Source organism: Amblyomma americanum, chromosome 6, assembly GCF_052857255.1.
Source record: "Amblyomma americanum isolate KBUSLIRL-KWMA chromosome 6, ASM5285725v1, whole genome shotgun sequence".
In the NCBI taxonomy this organism is placed as follows: Eukaryota; Metazoa; Arthropoda; class Arachnida; order Ixodida; family Ixodidae; genus Amblyomma; species Amblyomma americanum.
Window position 1 is genome coordinate 26,437,767 of NC_135502.1, and position 19,272 is coordinate 26,457,038.

General features: G+C 46.0%; 1 protein-coding gene and 1 pseudogene across 2 annotated transcripts; one reads left to right on the forward strand and one right to left on the reverse strand.

The window, feature by feature from the left end:
• Positions 1–805: 805 nt before the first annotated feature.
• deltaCOP (coatomer subunit delta) lies at positions 806–18,934 on the forward strand. 2 transcript variants are annotated; one of them, XM_077668808.1, is made up of 12 exons: positions 806–885; positions 998–1,105; positions 1,644–1,683; positions 2,924–3,114; positions 4,687–4,899; positions 6,348–6,663; positions 7,047–7,128; positions 8,642–8,807; positions 12,370–12,517; positions 13,030–13,141; positions 13,636–13,846; positions 18,638–18,934. In XM_077668808.1, the coding sequence occupies exons 2-12, from the start codon at positions 1,103–1,105 to the stop codon at positions 18,725–18,727; spliced, it is 1,572 nt and encodes a 523-aa protein (XP_077524934.1). In that variant the 5' UTR covers positions 806–885; positions 998–1,102; the 3' UTR covers positions 18,728–18,934. The 2 variants fall into 2 exon arrangements, with proteins under 2 accessions (XP_077524934.1, XP_077524935.1); XM_077668809.1 differs by having other exon boundaries at positions 13,639–13,846.
• On the reverse strand, positions 11,179–12,141 carry LOC144094362 (uncharacterized; annotated as a pseudogene).
• Positions 18,935–19,272: the final 338 nt, after the last annotated feature.

The following is a 19,272-nucleotide window of genomic DNA, read 5'->3' on the forward strand; positions in this document are numbered from 1 at the left end:
TATAACTTTCGATCGCATGGGATTCTTAACGTGCACTGACATAGTATACGGCCGTCTAGCATTTCACCTCCACCTAAATGCTACCGCGCACGGGAATCAAACCCGTGTCCTCGTGCTAAGTAACCGCGCTCTCTAAAGCTGAACCACCGCGGCGGATGCTCCTTTATCCTTTATATCTGTTTCCTTTGCAACACGAGCACGACGGCGGAGAAAGCGCGCGAGGGCATCGCCGCCTCTCGCCAGCGCACGCTTCATCCTTCGCGGTGTTTTTGCGGACGCTTTTTGACGACGAAGACTGCAATGTCTTTGCCGGGAACGTTCCTTTACGAGCTTGCGCTCTAAAACTGCCTGGGAAGCTAAGAGTAAAAACAAGGAAAGGTAATGCCATCCTAGATCCTTAGTATAGACGGGCAGGTCGTGCGCACAGGAATGGAATGAAAGTGTGTAACCGCCTCAGAAATGTGTGCAAACACAGAAATAAGCAACATAAATAGCGCCACGCTACCTTTCGTAGTTTCTTTTAATTGTTAGTGAGTATTTTATCACTAAATTTGCGTGGCGTCACCGATTAGTAAATTTCACCACTTATGACAATCAAATTTCCCGCTTAAGTGATGAAAAAATAAAAAGACGTTGACAGCGCTTAAGTTTTCTTTTTATTTATGTGTTCTTAAAAAAATTGATCATTTATTTAATATTTTTGTATAGTAAAACAAATAAGTTCCCATTCGCACGCCGATCTTAATATTTATTATCGGCGCCGTATTTAGAAGTACCAAGAAATTTCCGTCTGGCAACCAGTCAACTACGTCTGCTGTTTTCCGGTTCCGGAAGCGATCGCTCGCTCTGCAAACGTGTAATATTTTGGGCTGGCCGCAAATGCAGGTGGTGTATCTGTCCAAGTATCCTTGTAACGACGTTTATATGACATTCTGTGTGAAGTGACTGAGTTTTCGGAATACCTGTATATGCCGCTGACTTGTTCTCGCCTTCGCAGCGTGCTCGCAGAAGGGAGCTCTGAGGTAGACATACTTCGAAGCTTCCGCTGAAAAGCCTGGTGTCAGTGATCCCCTACGAAACACCAGCAGAAAAGGAAAACAAAATGGTGAGGCAGTTCTCATTGGTAATTTTTGTGCAAGTGCTTTGTCGTCAACTGTCAGCTGCCGTTCAGTAATGGGTGCGAACTGTGCTGTTCGTTATAGTGGGTGTCTATTACATGTTTCGAAAGTTGCGTGCAGTTTTGGTTCACACTGCTTCCAACAAAGCGTATATCTTGGGGGTCTTGCGAATCTTGAAATGTTAACATAGCAATTTTCGTAGTTATTGTATCATACAAGGCATTACTAGCATCCTCAACACGTTCATACTAAATCTCTGCACATGAAAGCGTAGACCGGCATAAGCTGTCAGCGAATGGATGGCGAGAGCTGAACGTCGCGATTTGTGCATTTAGTGAAACAGGAAAATGTCTTTTGTAATGAAGATTGTTAGCGATACTTCGATACACCTGCAGCAATCGCTTTCGCAGCAGCAAATTTTTACTGAAAGTTACAAAGCTGAGTTGACGCGAGCATGCCAGCTGGTTTATCGCTGCGCGGTGTCTTGCAGTGAACGCCGTTGTAATGTGTCACTTGCGATTTCAGGTCCTCCTGGCAGCCGCCGTGATGACAAAAGCCGGGAAGGGTAAGGATTTGAGCCTCTGTAACTGCGAGACAGTCGTTTATGTAGAGCGTTACGCTTTATATTGTAGTCATTAGGGATCGTATTGCGCACCAGCGGAGTTTGAAGGGTCCCAAATCGTTTTTTTTTTTTTTCAACTTCTCTATGTTGCAGCAATCATCATCCTTCATGTCAGTGTCGTGCCCTTTTGCAACATTACAAAAATATGCGGCCATCGTCCAGCTTCTTGGTCCACTGGGGAGGGAAAAGCGTTCTTGAGTGCATTGTGAAAGAAAAAGAAGCGACTCACAGTGGCTCACGTTATTGACAGAAGTTCAGAAAGATGTTAGCATGTGCCATCACAGGCACCAGGATAGCATATCGTCCCCAGTGTAGGTCAGAGCAGGTGGCAATAAGTGCATTAGAAAAGCAAGCGTCAGAAAAATCATCAGAAAAGCATCGTTTCAGCTGTTTAGATGAGCACAAAATATAATCAGCGAGTTTTAAATGGACACTGAGGAACGTTAAGGTAGATTTTTGAGCAAGTTGGTGCAAACAGTTAATGATATGAACTCATCTGATATGTTGACTATTCCAGTTTATTTCATTAGGTGTTCCTAATAGAACTTCAGTTGTCAGTGCAGCTTCGTCCACGTCTGTGTGTTTCTTCCTTGTGTCTGGTTCTTCTCTGCTGCCAGTTTTAAGTGAAAGTGAGGAAAAATTGAAGGTGGCTTATGTTGATTACTCCATTGTAATGACAAAGAGGATGCTGTCACTATAAACTGAGCTTTTACATGCCAGAAAGTGCCAAAATGTAATATACTGTTTTCACTGCCACAGTTTGTTTTGACAACTGCGATGACGTCAAGTACTTTTTGTTTGTGGATGTCCGAGCCACGAACACATTACCATCTTTTTCTAGACAGCAATCATGGACTCCCTAATTCTCTTCATCACCAACATCATGAGATTGAACCAAGTGACGAGAAAAACTATTCCACTTTGAAATCTTGATTTTGTGGCAATAACTACGTTTTTTTTTTCTCCCAAACAAACACTAAACAAGCTTCAAGAAGCCGAACAGTTATAACTGTATAACTACGAAATTTGGATAGAGTTGTTCTCAATGTCTCTTGTAATGTGGTGTTCGTCCTCTGCCAGCTCAGAGCAGGGACATTGTACAGCTGCCCACTGAGCATGTTCTGCACTGAGATTGCGAAGGAACTGTAGCTGCTGCCTCACATAGTTGCTGTCTTTTGTGCAGTCATCGTGTCCCGGCAGTTTGTGGAGATGAGCCGTGCACGTGTTGAGGGCCTCCTGCTGGCCTTCCCCAAGCTGCTGGGCGCCGGCCGCCAGCATACGTTTGTGGAGACGGAGAGCGTGCGCTATGTGTACCAACCGCACGACAAGCTCTATGTTCTGCTGCTCACCACCCGTGCCAGCAATATCCTTGAGGTAAACCAACCCCCATAGAATACGTTTCTCTCAAACCTGTTCAGAGGCATTATAGAGGCGTGTGGGGCATGCAGACTGCACCTGGGACAGCACCGAGTGGGGGTGACCACAGTGGCGACGCTGCGCTTGTCACTCGAGCCATTGTGTTTGAAATAGCACAGGTAGCGCTGAAAATAGTGGTCATTTTTACATAATTGGGATGGGTTTGGGTGATGTGCTGCCGGCCTTAGTGACACCCTTGCACCTGTTGAAACAGTATTTTTTTTAGTCTTATTACTTGCAAAGCGCCCAATAGACATTTTTTGCCACTTATATGCTTCTGCTACAACCGGTGCACTTGCATCCCTTTAAATTTTGAATGTCTAGCACACCAACTTGCTGTTTTGATGGCTTCAAATTCCGCTTGTACTTTGTTATTCTTTGTCTAACATTTGTTCAGGTGCCATTTTGTGCTGCACTTCAATTGAAGTAACATTTTTTCACATGTCATTTTGTGCTGTACTTCAGTTGAAGTGGTGATTGTAAGCATTTCATGTTAGAATTGGTATGCTGATTACCTCTGTTGTAAGCGGTCGGCACGTTCGTTGCATGGTTGCATGTTTTGCATGGTTATCTAACTGCCCATATGCTGTAGGGCTTGTACCATAGTCGATGTAGACCCATACATGGGGGCAACAAGAAGTTAACTTCCAAAATGGGCTTGGCGTAGGTGGCCGATTTTCAGAGTGTTTATTCACAACTGGTTTCATTTAAGACCCCTTTTTCCATAAATAACTGCATCACATTCCAGGAAAAAGTGTGTAATGAGTCAGGATTTCGGTGGCAATAATCAGCCCTTGTTGTTTTCAATGCAGAAGTATAATGATGAAAATTTCGGTTAAACTGATGGATCTGTTCTGTCTCCACTGCTTCTTCTAATGCAAAATACAGATGTTTCACACTATCTGCATCATCAAGGTTTTGTTTAGGCTAGGCTGGATCATACGTGGAGTAACCTAGTTTGAAATGCAGCTGGGATGACTAAGTGGAAGAAGCAAACAGACAGTCACTGAACTACGATCTGATTTTAATATCAGGTTAACTTCGTTATGTACATAACCATCCTGCACCCAAGCTTCTTTCAGTGGTCAATCCTCCAGCACTCCTGAGCTTTTCTTAGTTGTGAAGTTGACTGTGACAAACCTGACGAACAATTTATGTGCATGTAAACTACCTCCCTCGTTAGTGTTTACCTGGGCGGCTGTAGGCTCATATACATTCAAATGAATCAAGGTGTGAATGTGACACGAGGGAATCTGGGCCTCATGCGAATCTATGGGGCAATGCACATCACTTATGTGAAGAGCACTATTGCATAATTTTAGTCATGTTTAATGGTTTGACTCAGTAGCTATTAACCCAGTAATCATGGAACAGAACACAGATTGCTCCAACTTGAGAGAAACAATTTCATTTAGTTTCATTTGGGGAGAACACAGAGTTCATATTGTATGGTCGTCAAATGTCTATCTGCTGTCGACATGCACTCATGCTTTCATGATGTGGTAACTGTGGTGCGTTTGACGACACCAGGACCTTGAGACTCTGCGGCTTTTCTCACGCGTGCTGCCCGAGTACTGCCGGGGCCTGGACGAGCAGGAGGTAGCAGACCAGGCGTTCAACCTCATCTTCGCCTTCGATGAAATCGTCGCCCTGGGCTACAGAGAGAGCGTGAACCTGGCCCAGATCCGCACCTTCGTTGAGATGGACTCTCACGAAGAGAAGGTGTACCAAGCCGTGCGTCAAGTGAGTGAGGGCAAGGGCGCTTCTCAGTGGAACATATTCCATTATGGTTTTGGTGCACAGTCATCCTTGCAAACATGTTGTCATACAGTGGACACCTCTTAATTAAGACTTACTTAATTTTGAACTGCCTGTTTATTCAAACTCACGCTCTGGTCCTAACAGCATGGACTGTACTAAATGCTCACCTTAATTCGAACTCCCCATAATTCGGACAAATTTTTATCTCTTTCAAATTCAATTTGTCCTGAGCCGTCTGTAGTTGTGAAGCATCACCATTAGCACATAGCAGTATTTGCTGAATATTTCTAGAACATCATTCGTTTGAAATGAAGGGCAAGTGTCTTGAGGAATGCAGACAAGAGGCTGATGTTTTTCACTCAAGCAAGGAAGTGAGTGACGGGCACGTTAGTACCGTAAAAACCGGAATATAGGTCGAATTTTTTTTCAAAAAACCATGGCAAAAAGTAGACCCCGTCTTATATACCTGTCATTGGCGGAAAACTACTGATGTCTTGCAACAATAAGCGGCTGAAGTCAACAGCCTCCATCACCATTGCCACCAGCAGCAGTGCGGTGTGGCGACGTTGTCGCACCTCCATTTAGCGTTTCCATTGTTGCAAAGCTATTTTGGTTAAAGGCTGCTTTTTCACATTTTATTTCAAACTTCAAGATAAATGCGACTGGGTATGCGGAAGCTCGTGGCTACCTGGCGGCACAGCACAAATTTGGAGTATCCGAAAAGAGCATTCGGTACTGGCGGAGGCAGAAGCTGCGTATTACAACTTGCAGCAACCAGAAGAAAACATTCCGTGGGCGGACCGCAGCGTATCCAGAATTGGAAGGAAGGGTTGCGGAGTTCATCTGCGAGCTGCGTGCAAGATCGCGTCCTGTGACTGCTGAATGCATTTGCTTGAAAGCGGTAGAGATAACGGCACGGAACGGCGAGAGAAACGAGAGTAAGCGCATGTGTACACATGCGCATACCTCGTTTGTTTTCGCCGCTCCGTGCCGTGATAAGGTGCTGACAAACACGCGGGTCGATGGGGGTCGATGGGCGTGCGATACTGTTAAAAAATTGTCCGGGTATACATATGAGCAGCACTTAAATGGGAATAAATACTGTCACCATTGTGCAACCTGTTGAGTCGCATTCGTTTCAAGGCAAGGGTGACTTTTGGTACTTTTTTCATTGAAAAAGATTTTTTTATTTTTAGAATTGGTTAGTTGGGGGTCTACCTATATTCCGGTCTGGCCTATAGTCTGGTTTTTACGCTAACCATGTAGATCATGGTCTCTACCGTCATTGGAGACGACATTTCTTACGTGTTTCAGTGTCTGATCTAATGCTTCACATTGCTTTTCATGAATAAATTAAACCAATTCTTGATTTATAAACTTTGAAAAGCTACTCCTATAGTGTAACATGTTCCATTATGTATTTTGCGCAGACACAAGAGCGTGAGGCCAAGCAGAAGATGAAAGAGAAAGCCAAGGAGCTACAGCGGGCCCGGCAGGAAGCACGCAAGGGGGGCGGTGTGCGTCCCGGCGGCTTTGGCTCAGGCTTTGGCTCAGGCTCTGCGGGCTTTACGCCAACGGCCGTGTCGCCAGACACGCTCAGTGAGCCATCGTCTCCCAAGCAGCCAAGCACTTACCTGCCGCCCAGTCGATCAGCTGGCAGTGGTGGGCCCACCAAGGCACTCAAGCTGGGCAGCAAACATCGCGAGTGGGATACCTTTGCCGATCAGCTGAAGCAGGAGGGCGAGAGTGAGTGGTTGTTGACTTAATGGCTGATTGTCCACTCACTTGACAAACTGGTTTTTTGATCAGTGACATTGGCTGTCTGATTGATAAAGTAACTAACTGACTAAATGTGTTGTTGATTGGTTTTTCACTCTATTGATTGCTTGATTATTCGTTCATTTATTTATTTTCTGTTTAACTTGCCACCAACTATGTAGTCATTTGTTAACAAGTGGAACGATTTTTTAGTTTGTGATGGATTTTCACTTTTCAAATTGTTTGCTTTGGTTATCTTTTCATCTTCTTTTCCTGATGCTGATGGATTGCAGTCATTCTTCCTGCCTGCTACCATTGTTCCCAAACAGGTGCCTTTGTAGTCTTAGTTTTTTTGCTTCCTCTCTTTGCAGCCATCGCCAGCCCAACATCGGCCAAGTCGGCGTCTTCATCAGCAGCTGCCCGAAACATTCCACAGCCAGCTGCCGTCGAAGCGTGAGCACTCATTCTTGCAAATTGCCCTGGAGTGCAATGGAATGCTCACAGGTGTTTTAAATCTTGAAATACCCGGATGCAGCATTCTGTAGCTATTGAAAACAAAGCCTTTGAGATATGATAAAATGTAGTGAAATTTGATTGTTGTTGTCATCTACAGCTGAGTTAAATTCCATACCAAGACAGAGTTCTCATCCACTAATCCTTAGTTACCCCTATTTTACATCAGCCACGGACATGGCCACACAGTGCTGTGTAACTTGAAAAAATATGCCCTTTTCCTACTACTGTCAGAGTTGACCTAGGTGGGGCTGGTATGCGGTTAGACTGTATAGATTCTGAGCTACAGCCTGATTTCTGTCTGGCCTGCCTCATCTTGATTTTTCAGCTTTTTATTCTCTGTTTAAGTAAGGAGATATTTCAAATGCGTTTTTCTTTTCTGCCTGGAAACTCCGTTTGTTAATACAGAGAGCAGTTGAGCAAAGCATTTGCCAGCAAACTTTGCAAGGTAGTTTTCCTTGATAAGGTGGGAGCAGTTGGCTGACACAGACCAAAGTTGATTGGAAATCATCAATGGGAGAGGCTTTTGTCCTGTCGTGGATGTAGGTCGGATGATGATGAATTGGAGTCTGGGCTAAGAAAGACTCGGGGTATGTGTACAGTTGCATTTTCTTAGGAGCATCAGCATTTGATGATAGTATTCAGTGGTGCTCATGATAATGCATTACCAATTAGTGACCCAAATAAAGGTGTCTTCATGTGAATTGCAGCAAAAATTGCAGTGTGTGCCATCCAGCACACACATTTAAGTGCACTGGGCCTTCATCAGGTTGCAGTTAGGCGTACGATATCCGGTTCAGAGCACACCTTAGTATTTTGTGCTTAATTATTTCTAGCTGCAATCAAACACCACAGCTGCACCCAAACACGTGAAGAACATTTATGTGGGCTAGGCTTCTCAGTATATTACTCCTCCATCCATACCTTGACTCCGCAAGTGCTCTAAGCATGTTCTCTGATGTAAGCTCTCATGTTTGGTATGTGTCCTGCAATAGAATCGTTTTTTTTCTCTCAGCCTAACTTCTGGTGTTCATCAGGTCATCTTTCTCTGCTTTCTCAGAAAGGAACATGATTTTTGTCCTCACAGAAACATCTTCACTGTCTCGGAATCTGTGCTTGTTCTTTGAAATGCAACCACTACATTTGTTAATTTGCCAAAGCAGTGCAGCTTTTATCATTGAACTCAGTGCTTCGTTCTAGCTGCTAGAGAGAAAAGTAAAACTGCAAAACTATTGTAACGAGGTCTTTCAAAAGATAGCACTGCATCTCATGCAAGAAGAGCCAAGAGTTTATAGTTTGAATAGATGCGTAAGGTCTTTGCGGGCACTGTGCAACATATGGCTGGAACAGCATTTCTAAGGTGCCAGTAGGTATCAGATTGTCAACCACAGAATGTTAATCCTAGTCTTAGCGTTGACGTTCGGCCGTGAATTTTTTGTCTTCTTTCTTCCAGTGTGAGCCTCAATGTGGAGGAGAAGGTGACGCTGACGGCACTTCGCGATGGTGGCCTCCAGAACTTGGAAGTACACGGCCTGGTAACGCTTCGCATCACAGATGAGCAGTATGGGCGTATCAAGCTCATCTTCGAGAACCATGATGACAAGGGTGTCCAGATCCAGGTGAACAGCATACTCTCTCAGTTCCACTGAATCAAGGCCTAAGTAAGCAGAATACTTGCATCAACTACAGTGCTGGCTTGTACCGTATAAACGCGTGTAAGGGCCGCACCCGTGTAAGGGCCGCACCCCGTATTTCCAAAGGAAATATTTGAAAAAAAAAAATCCGTGTTAGGGCCGCACCCAAACTTTCCAGGAAACACGCAAGAATAGCCTTCGAAATACATGCGCACAGGAGCTTCGAGGTGCCGCCCATGGATGGCGCCCGAGGCCACGGGTCATCATCAACATCTTTTCTTCTGCCGCGAGCTTCTGCTACTGTACTTCCGTTATCCGTATCAGCATCGGTATCACCAGGTCTAACTTTGTTCTGTTCTGGCTGTCAAAGCATGCGTTTTTTGGTGGTTGTGTTAGCGTGGTCGCTCGGCATCGTTGTTGCTCTCGTGCGCTGGCTGTCGTTCTTCACTTTTTCATGAACTGCCTCCGAGCATTGTCACTGTTGCACGATGGGCAAGCACCTCAACAGCTACATGGCGGGCTTTAAACTGAAAGTAGGGGAGTTCGCTCTCGAACACTGCAAGCGTGCCGCGGGCAGAAAATTTGACGTGGACGAGAAGTGTGTCCGACGGTGGTGCGGACAAAGGGATGCGTTGAAGAATACCAGCTCCAAAAAGCGCGCTTTCCAAGGCAAGCCATGCAAATTTGCTATGCTATTCAATGGAAGTGCGGAACAACGGCTACGCGTTGACAACGGACATGCTGCGCGTGAGGGCACAAGCCTTGGCGCATGCTAAAAGCATACCGCACGAGGACTTAAGGCTAGTGCCGGCTGGGTACGAAGATTTCTGAAGAGGAAGGGCCTATCATTTCGGCGAAGGACCACGCTGTGCCAGCGGCTGCCCCCCCCCGACTACACCGACAAGGTGCTCAGCTTTCAGAAGTATGTCATCGGTCTGCGTTGTGAGCACAACTATATATTTTCGCAGATAGCGAACGCCGACCAGACCCCCGTGTGGTTCGACTATCCGGAGAGCTGCACAGTTAAACTGAAAGGAAAGAAGAGTGTTTTCGTGCGGGCAATCGGCGCAGAGCGCCAACGGTGTACCGTTATGCTGTGCGTCATCGCGGACGGGCGGAAGCTGCCCCCCTATGTCATCCTGAAAAGAAAAACGATTCCTAAAGGCGTTTTCCCCAAGGGAATTGTAGTTCGCGCCCAAGAAAAGGGCTGGATGGATGATGAGCTTGTGCTCGACTGGGTAAAAAGCGTTTGGGAGAAGCTCCCAGGCGCCATGCTGGCCATACGATCGCTCCTCGTCTTGGACAGCTTCCGCAGTCACTTGACGGGTAGGGTTAAGGAACGCCTGCGCGGTATCTGCACAGACATGGCCGTGATACCGGGCAGCCTCACCGACATGCTGCAACCCCTGGATGTAAGCGTCAATCGGCCTTTTAAGGTTGAATTTCGAAGGCAGTATTCGGAATGGATGGCCAATGGCAATCACGACGAGACGCCGACAGGGCGGCTTAATAGGGCACCGCTCGCGACTGTGCTTGGATGGATTTTGTCCGCGTGGAATTCCGTGTCGACCGACATTGTAACCCGGAGTTTCAAAGTGACTGGAATTTCAAACAGTTTAGACTGGACCGAAGACTACTTTCTGTGGGCTGAACATTTACCTGAACACAGCACCAGCTCGGAGTCTGAAGACTCCGTGAGTGATGCCTGAACAGTAAATAAATGCCGCGCATTCCAGATTGGTTTGCTTTCACTTGAAAAAAAAAAATTTTTTTTCGAAAATCGCGTGTATGGGCCGCACCCCGAAATTTGCCCCCCGAATCTGGGAAAAAAAGTGCAGCCCTTACACGCGTTTATACGGTATGTATCAAGCTTGGATGCTTGAGAAGTGCCATCTTGGATTCAAGCAGACAAATTGGCTTAGAGAGACTTGGCGATTTCTGTTCCTCATTGTTACCACTCAAGTTCATTCCCATTGAGATGGGCTACAAAGAATACCACATAAAGCCCGCAAATTTAAGCGCGCGAGCCTGGAGACAGCCTGCGGCTCACACAATGCTGCCCGTAGTGTGTAGGGGATGAGGGGTGGCATTCGGAGGCATTCTCTGAATATGATTGCTCATTGTGAATATGGTAGCGCATTGTGAATATGCTTTCTAGTGCAGGGCAGTTTCTTGGGCATGAAAAGTAGTTATAGCAGGCTCCATTATTGACGCAACAAATGGTACAGTGCAGACCATTTATACTGTAAGTCGCGGGAGTCACGAAAATTAGCGCTATAAGCGATACTGCGTTATAAACAAAAAATCGCGTTTTTAGGCTCTTACTCGTGCCAAACGGGCAACCTACCTTTCAAACACAATTTATTACACACGTACACACATACAAAATAATCGCAACTGAACACGAACAATGTTTGCATCAAAAGTGCATCAGCGGAAGAATGCGGTGATTTTTGTCTGGCGGTGTTTTTTCACTGCACTTTGAATGATTTTGCTCTCAACAAGGCTTAAACATTGAAGCACTTTGTCACTCAAACTGTTATTCGCACAGTACATTTTCACTCTGCTCAGGTATTCGAGCACATCTTTGCACGGCACATCTGGCATCGGGTCTACATCGTCCTCGCTGTCCGACTCATCTTCGATCGCAAGCTCCACACCACTGCGCACCACTGCGACAATCGCATCGTCCGTGCTTGCTTCCGCGCAGACAGCCAACTCATTTTCATCAGCATCGACATATTCTTAAAAAGTGTCCGCCTGCAGAAACAAAGTTACTCTCAACAGGGCCGGACCATACGTCGTCGGCGTTGACTGCCCCATCGACGGCAACGTCGCTCTGCTCATCGGCTTCAAGAGCCTCATCACGTACAAATCCAGCCTTTCGAAAGCACTTACTTATTGTTTGGCTTGTTTCGGCCTGAATGCACGGTGTACGCGCACAGAAGACAAAGAGACTGCAGTGAAAAGAAACGACGATGGCTGCGCTCTGCTGCGTTGCTGGTTCTACCCTGCACTCTGTGCAGCGCACGCCCGGATTGGGCGCTGGTACCGTGACGTATGCGCTTGCCTTCCCTCGTGCATCGCATTGGGGCCGCCTGCTCCTTCTCTCTCTCTCGTTTCGTGGCGCGCGTCCGCCACGCTCTTTCGCCGCTGCCCGTTCCTCCGCGCATATATACTCCGCTGGTAAAACGGGGAGCGAAGCTGTGCTCCGTGCCCGAATTTCATGGTTGCGCTGCGACCTTCAACCTTCGAGAAACCACGCTATAGCTGGTATTCTGGTTCGCGCGTCTGCGTATTAAGCGGTCTGCCTATGCATCGAGTTCTATGGCGGAAACACCGGTGGTCAGAGAGACCCACGTTATATCCGGTTCCGCACTAAAAGCGGTTACGTTATAAGTGGTCTCCACTGTAGCTTATTCTGAGGCGGTTCAATTGTGCAGAAGTTCCCTTCTGCTCGCTGAGGCCTGGGAGAACAATAGTTCTGTTGATCTATAAGCGGTGGGGCCTTTTAACCGCCTTCATTCTTATTGCATGCAATGCGCAGACCCACCCGAACATCGACAAGGAACTGTTCAAGAGCGCCCAGCAGGTCGCTCTCAAGAACCCTGCCAAGCCGTTCCCAATCAACTCAGATGTGGGCGTGCTCAAGTGGCGTTTCCAGACCCAAGATGAGAAGATGGTGCCCCTCTCCAGTGCGTGCTACTGCCTTTCCTAGTGGCCCACATGCTTTTATATCGACCCAGTTCTCAGCAGTTATGCATGCCATAATTTTAGGCTTCACTTGTTTCACTCAGCATAATGGAAATTTTTTTCTCCTTATAATTGCAGACCATATTGCAAGAGTTTCAAAGTGTAAGGAGTATTTTTCATTTCATGAGCGTGTTAATTGCTATAACTGAGGCACATAATGAGGCACATAATTGCAACTGGTTGAATGCCGTGCATCGGCAAAGGTAAAGCTAATACCGTCTGTTTCCTAAGCAGCTGCAAAAAAATGAAAGCAACACCAAGTGGCGCTTCGCTGTGTACTCTTGCACTCTGCTTATCCAACTGTAGCATGCTCGGTTCTACCTATACTGTGATATGTTACGCTCATTTTAGTGATGTACATCGACAGATTGGGTAGGTTCAAAAGCATAGTCTTGACTGCAGAAGTTGTCCTGCTGAGCTCACCTCTTCTGTCATTCTATGCGTGACTGTGCAGTCAACTGCTGGGTATCCGAAGCTGGTGGAAGCAACTGCGATGTCAACATTGAGTACGAGCTGGAACAGGAGCAGTTGGAGCTGAACAATGTGGTCATCAGCATTCCACTGAGGTAAGGCTTCATCTTCTTTTAGCACTTTCATCAGCACCAGCACCGTGTGTCGTTGACAGGTTTGAACACTTCAAAGCTTCAAAGAAAGGCACCTGTCCTTTAGGGTTGATATGCTCAGTAAAACAATGCCCTGTGAGTTTCCAGGGCTGGATCTACTTCAAGCAAACTTCTCACTGAAATTCATTTATCTGCGTACCATAACTGTCGACGTCACCCTCGAATGCAGCAGACTTTTATTCCTTCAAACTCACTTAATTTAGACGTCCTTAATTTTCAGTCCTCGAAGAGGACTGAAATATTCAAGGGGTGAAAGTCTACAGTCGACTGTGATTCTTCGGGCTGTGAGATATGTTGGCATATATATTGCTAACGAACCTTTGAAAATGCTCTATTTCTCTTCAAGCTGCTCATTTTCTGGATGCAACCTTCCATGCTGTCTTTAGGCAAAACAGAGTAACGATTTTTTTTGTTGTTGTTGTCTCTTACTTTCCAAGCAGCAGCCATGGGAGTGGATCGGTGGTCGTGAACGAGTGTGATGGTGACTACCACCACGATAGCAGGCGGGGGGTCCTTGAGTGGCAGCTGCCTCTCATTGACGCCTCTAATAAGTCGGGTAGCATGGAGTTCTCGGCACCCGGCCGCCCTAACGACTTCTACCCAGTCCAGGTCCAGTTTGTCTCAAAGACACTCTACTGTGACATGCGGGTGTGTACTTTTGCATCTTGTTACTCCACTCCACCGTACTGTCATACTATGGGACCTCTTGCTTCTTGGTTTTCTCACATGTTTGCTGCTTTCTGCAGTAGGAAAGCACAAAGGAACTTGGAAATTTTGGCAAGTTACTCTGATAGAAGTATTTCGTCATTCTTGCTAGTATCCAAATTTTTGTTATTGATGCAAACCTTCAGTTATTGTTTTATTTTTTAACACCTGCATCATTCTTGCTAGTATCCAAATTTTTGTTATTGATGCAAACCTTCAGTTATTGTTTTATTTTTTAACACCTGCATCATTTGTGTATCCTAAAAAGCATGCATTATAAATAGAAGACTCGTTAAGACAGACTCGGTTAACATGAATTCTCAGATATGGCAAACACTGCGAGAGCATTAGGTTGATTTCCTGGAGACTCATTGTTAAAAAAAAAACCCTTGAGACAAACTATTGCGTGTTTCTCGGCTGAGACGACCTTTAGCAGTGACTGCAAACCATAGGGCGCACATTCATAAGCAGGCTTCCCTGCACCTGCCAGTCCTGTGCTCAGCGCAGAGATCTGATATGGCCATATGTCACTGTCACATGCGCCTCACTGTGTTGCCTCTGACAAACAACAGGGCGTATAAGCACGGAGTGTACCTGCTCATAGATTTGTGCCTCAAGCAGTTAGATCGTCTCCAAATTTTCATCTAACGCAGCATTTCAACACGTTTTTGCAGCTCAGAAATCTGACATGGCCAGATGTCAGCGCTGAATGCCCATCGCATGGGTAGGATAGAAAGATGCACGGCGCACGTGCTAATAGAGTTGATAACAGCCGCACTGCAAAAAGAGTGCTACAGTCGACGAAAATTCGGACGCCTGATTTTTTGGACATGCTTGATTATTCGGACTTTTTCGCGGCACCGCGGCATGGCCCATAGAGCCAATGTATAAGAGCGCCTGAAATTTCGGACGCACCGCAACTTACTGCTCGATTTTTCGTACCTCATTCGCACTCGCCGCCAATACCCAAAGCCACCATATAATGTGTACAGTGGAACCTCATTACTTCAGACTGCAGGAGAGATCGAAAACTTGATCAAATAAAGCGAAATTCTGTGCGAGTCGACACATTGCGCCCATGCAGTTTCGAATTTGTACGGTTCTCGAACGCCTTCCGCTGCACGAACTTGAAAAGCAGTCAGAGTTCGCGGAACTCATCTATGCCGAGTCTTTCGTTTCAAATACGGAAAGAGGTAGCAGCGAAGCACGTGAGAGGCATACGGCTTCACGGAGACGGCGAGCGCGAGAGGGAATGGTGCATTTCAAAGCGAGGTCAGCATACCCGCGGCAAAACGCACTGCAACCCTGACTTTTCTATCGTAAAACCGTAAATAGCTGGTGTTTCGATGGCAGGCAAGGCGCCCCTCATTATACGCAAGCCACCACAGAGTGCATATCGGCGAATATGATGCCGATTTTGGCTCTAATCGCTAGGCCTAATGACGGAGGCTAATGCTGACGGTGCACTTGCTTCGGCCGTTTCTCGGTTCTTATTGTTTCGTCATCTTCGCGCTCTCGTTCTGGGCCCATCGTACTGCGGGCACAATGCAGTTCCCGCAGCGGCGTGTTCGCTTTCCCGTTTAGACTTTGTCCCAACCCGTGCATTCATCGGCGACATGCCCGGGGCAGCACAGCCAGGCCGAGCTCGGGAAAGCGGTCACCGCCCGTCGTCCGTGCACATGTCGCACGGCGAAATTTAGTCATTAGGAGCTTTAGAATTTGTGTGACACAACTGACCTCTTCCTCCAGCCTAATGGCAATAAGTTTGTGATTTTTTCAGTAAAATTTGATTTTCCGGACTGCCTGATATTTCGGTCGTTTTCGTGGTACCTAGAGGGTCCAAAAAATTGGTCATCGACAGTATATAGAGAGGAAAGGCAGTCATGGAATTTCGGAGCCTGCACCATGTGGATAGCCATCTGGGCATGTTCAGAGTGCTTAGAGCTGAAGGGGAGGCATGAAAATAGGAAAAGAACACAAATAGCTGCATAGGCGGGAGAAAGATACGAAAAAAATATCTAGACCAGTACAGTTCTCAAACAGGGTGGCACAAGCTTATTTCATAAGCTCTCACTCTTCAGCTCTCTTCTAGCATAGTGCAGTAAATGTTATTTTTGCAGTTATTTTTCACAAAGCCATTTTATTCATTGTTTTCGTGTAACATATATTTGCACACATCTAGCATGCCCACATATTCTTTTTGAAAACACTTCTGATGAGATAAGCAAATAATGTTTAACCCCTTCAGCTTCATCATAAAGGCCGTCTACTGTATTATTCTTACCTCAGTCATTGGGTGCAGCCAAATGCGCTGCCTTAAGGCCTCCCTGCCAACTGCAAAATCATCTTGTAGTGAATGCGTGCTTTACTTTATGTTTGTATGGCTTTTAAGGGACTGGATGAAACTATTGTTTAATCCATCAATATGTCACATAATCGGAAGTTCTGCATAATGGACTTTCTCCTGTTATAAATGCACCCACTGTTCGGCTTTCAAAATTTTTTTTTCTTGCATAATGAAAGCACCTTATTTCATCTTGGGAGAATTCATACTGAGATACTGAGATTGCGCTGCCAGGAGGCACCTCAATGTCGATGAGGCGCGCGTGGGTAGGGAGCACTACGCATTAAAATCGATGCTTCGGATGATTACGCATCCCAAAATATGACTGCCCCAACTAACCGAAGCTTTCACCACACATGGTATGCCCATGCTGGCGAAGTGCTGTTCTACAATTCAGACTCCTCTTGGAGGCACTACCTCATCGAAGCTTCATGATTTGGAGCAGTTCCTGTACAAGCATTACCACCAGAAAGGACAAACACGTGAACTGCTTATCATAAATTGTCTGGACTTGTCACCTGTTTACCATCCAGGCAGTATTTTTATGTTGAAAGCAAGGTACAGTTCATTTCAGCAGTGCTTTCCATAGCAAACTGAGCGGATAAGGAGGCAAGGGGAGAGCTGCCTTGCACTGATGGTCCTGGATCACATTCACGGGCTGTTCTTAACTATTGGCCATACTATCATTGTGCAGTACCACTTAGTTATGTGCACATCCCTCCGCATTAATTACAGTTTTGAATACTGCAGTATTACTCAGTGTCTGCCAATAAAGTGCTGTACCAGATTGTTCAAGCTGGTCATCGTACAAGTGGGGGGTGTAATCTCCTGTTGCATAGTACAGATTTTTAATGCATTAGTTCTATGAAGAGTTTGGCAGGCCTAGACTAATTAGGTAGTCAAAATTCTGGTCTTCACGTAAATGGAACATGCATAATAGGCGTTCTGTATATGGAGCTGAAAAATGGACTGATTCTACTTTCGGTGTGAAACAGGGTAAATGTCATTTTCATTTACATGCCTGGCGTAGGAGCATTCATAGTTTAGTGAAAGGTGGCCACCTGAGTGTTCAGCGCGGTGTATTTAGAGAAACGCCTTAACAAGTACTGTTTAGGCCAGGGGTTCTCAAACTTTCTTGCCTCAAGGAAACCCCTCCCTATTCTTCACATCTGTGAATGAACTCTTAGTGCTTTTTTACCATTTCATTCTCTTTTGTAAGCATTTGTTTGTTTTCTTGCTTTCAGCAGTCAGTTTTTCATTAAATGCCCATCTCTGATTTATGCTTATACCTTCGCTTCAAGACGAAAGTACAGAAAACTATAGTCACAAGACAAACGTTTTTACACACTGCATTTACGTGCTCGACTAGTTGGGCTGCGCACTGAATCTTGTGACGAATTGCTCGACTTTAATAGGCTGTCAGCCGTTCCCTGCTCGTGCGGCATTGCGGCATCATTTATTCTGTTGGCAACAGATACTGGCTTTACAGCACAAATGTGCTCATCGGTGGCAAAACTGTGCCCTGGAGTTGCCGATGCCCCTGAATCATCCGGAAGAACTTCCCATGCGGCCCGCTCTTAAGAGCTCTGACGGAGGCGCACCGAATTTTGTGTGTGTGTGTGTGTGTGTGTGTGTGTGTGTGTGTGTGTGTGTGTGTGTGTGTGTGTGTGTGTGTGTGTGTGTGTGTCTTGTAGCGCACGCCGCCGCTTCATTCTGTCCGTGGCTCGGCTCAGCTAGCCTTGCAGTGCGGCCGATGCCCTCGGTCCACATGCGCGCACTCACATGCGGTGCCGTTTGCCAACTAGGAGCAGAAGTGCAAATGCGGGCTGCTAATGATGAGAGAGAGCTTGGTTGGTAAACAACATTAGGTGTAATGCTACCACTGCTGACGCTTGGCGCTATGCTGCTGGTGCAACATGAGAGAGAGTTTAGCATTTCAAAGTTGAGCAAATGTAAAAATAAGTTTTAACAAACCACTGTAGGTAGTACTTTGTCTGGTCTGCATGCGCCTGCACGAAGTGTACCGGAAAGGGGTGGCCGGCTAGTGTGAGGGCTCAGGGAACCCACAAAGGCAGCCTGCAGAACCCCGGAGTTCCACAGAGCAAATTTGAGATTGCATGATTTAGACAAGTCTGAGTATCTAGACATACAGGAGATAGTTTCTTTCTTTGGAGCCTATCAGCACACTCAAACTGTGGAACATGTTATAAATGATGACTTGAAGTGTGCCTGTTCACAAATCTCCTTTGCTGGATTCAGTTCGTGTTGCATTGAGTAGGTGCATTTAGAAAACATTTTTCAGAAAGTGATTGTTTGAAGAAATGGTTCTGATCAAGAGTAGCAGTAACTCATCTAACCAGCGCTCCTTTTACTGCACTCATTCTTTGCAGGTTGTCAGCGTTGTTTCTGTGGATGATGAGACACCCGTGAAGCATTCTCTCAACACGTACCTCATAGTGGACAAGTACGAAGTCATCTGAGGGAAGCAGTACATTGGTCACCATGAGGCAATGTTGAGAGAAAGATGTACTAGCAATGGCCGTGCATACCCACAGCGCAAGTCTTGGCACCATGTACAAGAGGACAAGCTTTCTTCATTCCTTCCTTGATATTTTTTTTTTCTTGGCAGTGTCAACCCAGATGAGTTAGTTAATGTGTCAGAAGAAATAAAAGCAACTTATTTTGGAGGGCTTCTTGGCATGGTTTTTCTTTGTTCTTGCATTTAGATATGCTTAGTATTCGTTTTGTTAAGCTTGTTGCTAGCTTGGTTAAGTTTTCTGTGCTTAGCTGTCTCCTTGAACGCAGGAAGGGGCATAGATAAGCCATCAAGGTATCTCCGAACTTAATTATTTGGTAGCGCAGCTGTGTGCTATGTGTTTGACAGTTGCTTTCAAGATCCTTTCACAGCTGATCATTTAAAGTGAGTGAATAAACATTTGATGCGAGATTGTTTAAGCCTCCACAGACTAGGGTCAGGGCCCCAAGTTGGGGGCCCCGATGTCTGCTGCCACCTTAACTGCATGTT

Bases quoted from the DNA above. Each gene is read 5' to 3' on its own strand.
- deltaCOP (XM_077668808.1), top strand. The intron at 3,115-4,686 runs GTAAACCAACCC...TGACGACACCAG, and splicing joins GTGCCAGCAATATCCTTGAG to GACCTTGAGACTCTGCGGCT. The intron at 6,664-7,046 runs GTGAGTGGTTGT...CTCTCTTTGCAG, and splicing joins GCTGAAGCAGGAGGGCGAGA to CCATCGCCAGCCCAACATCG.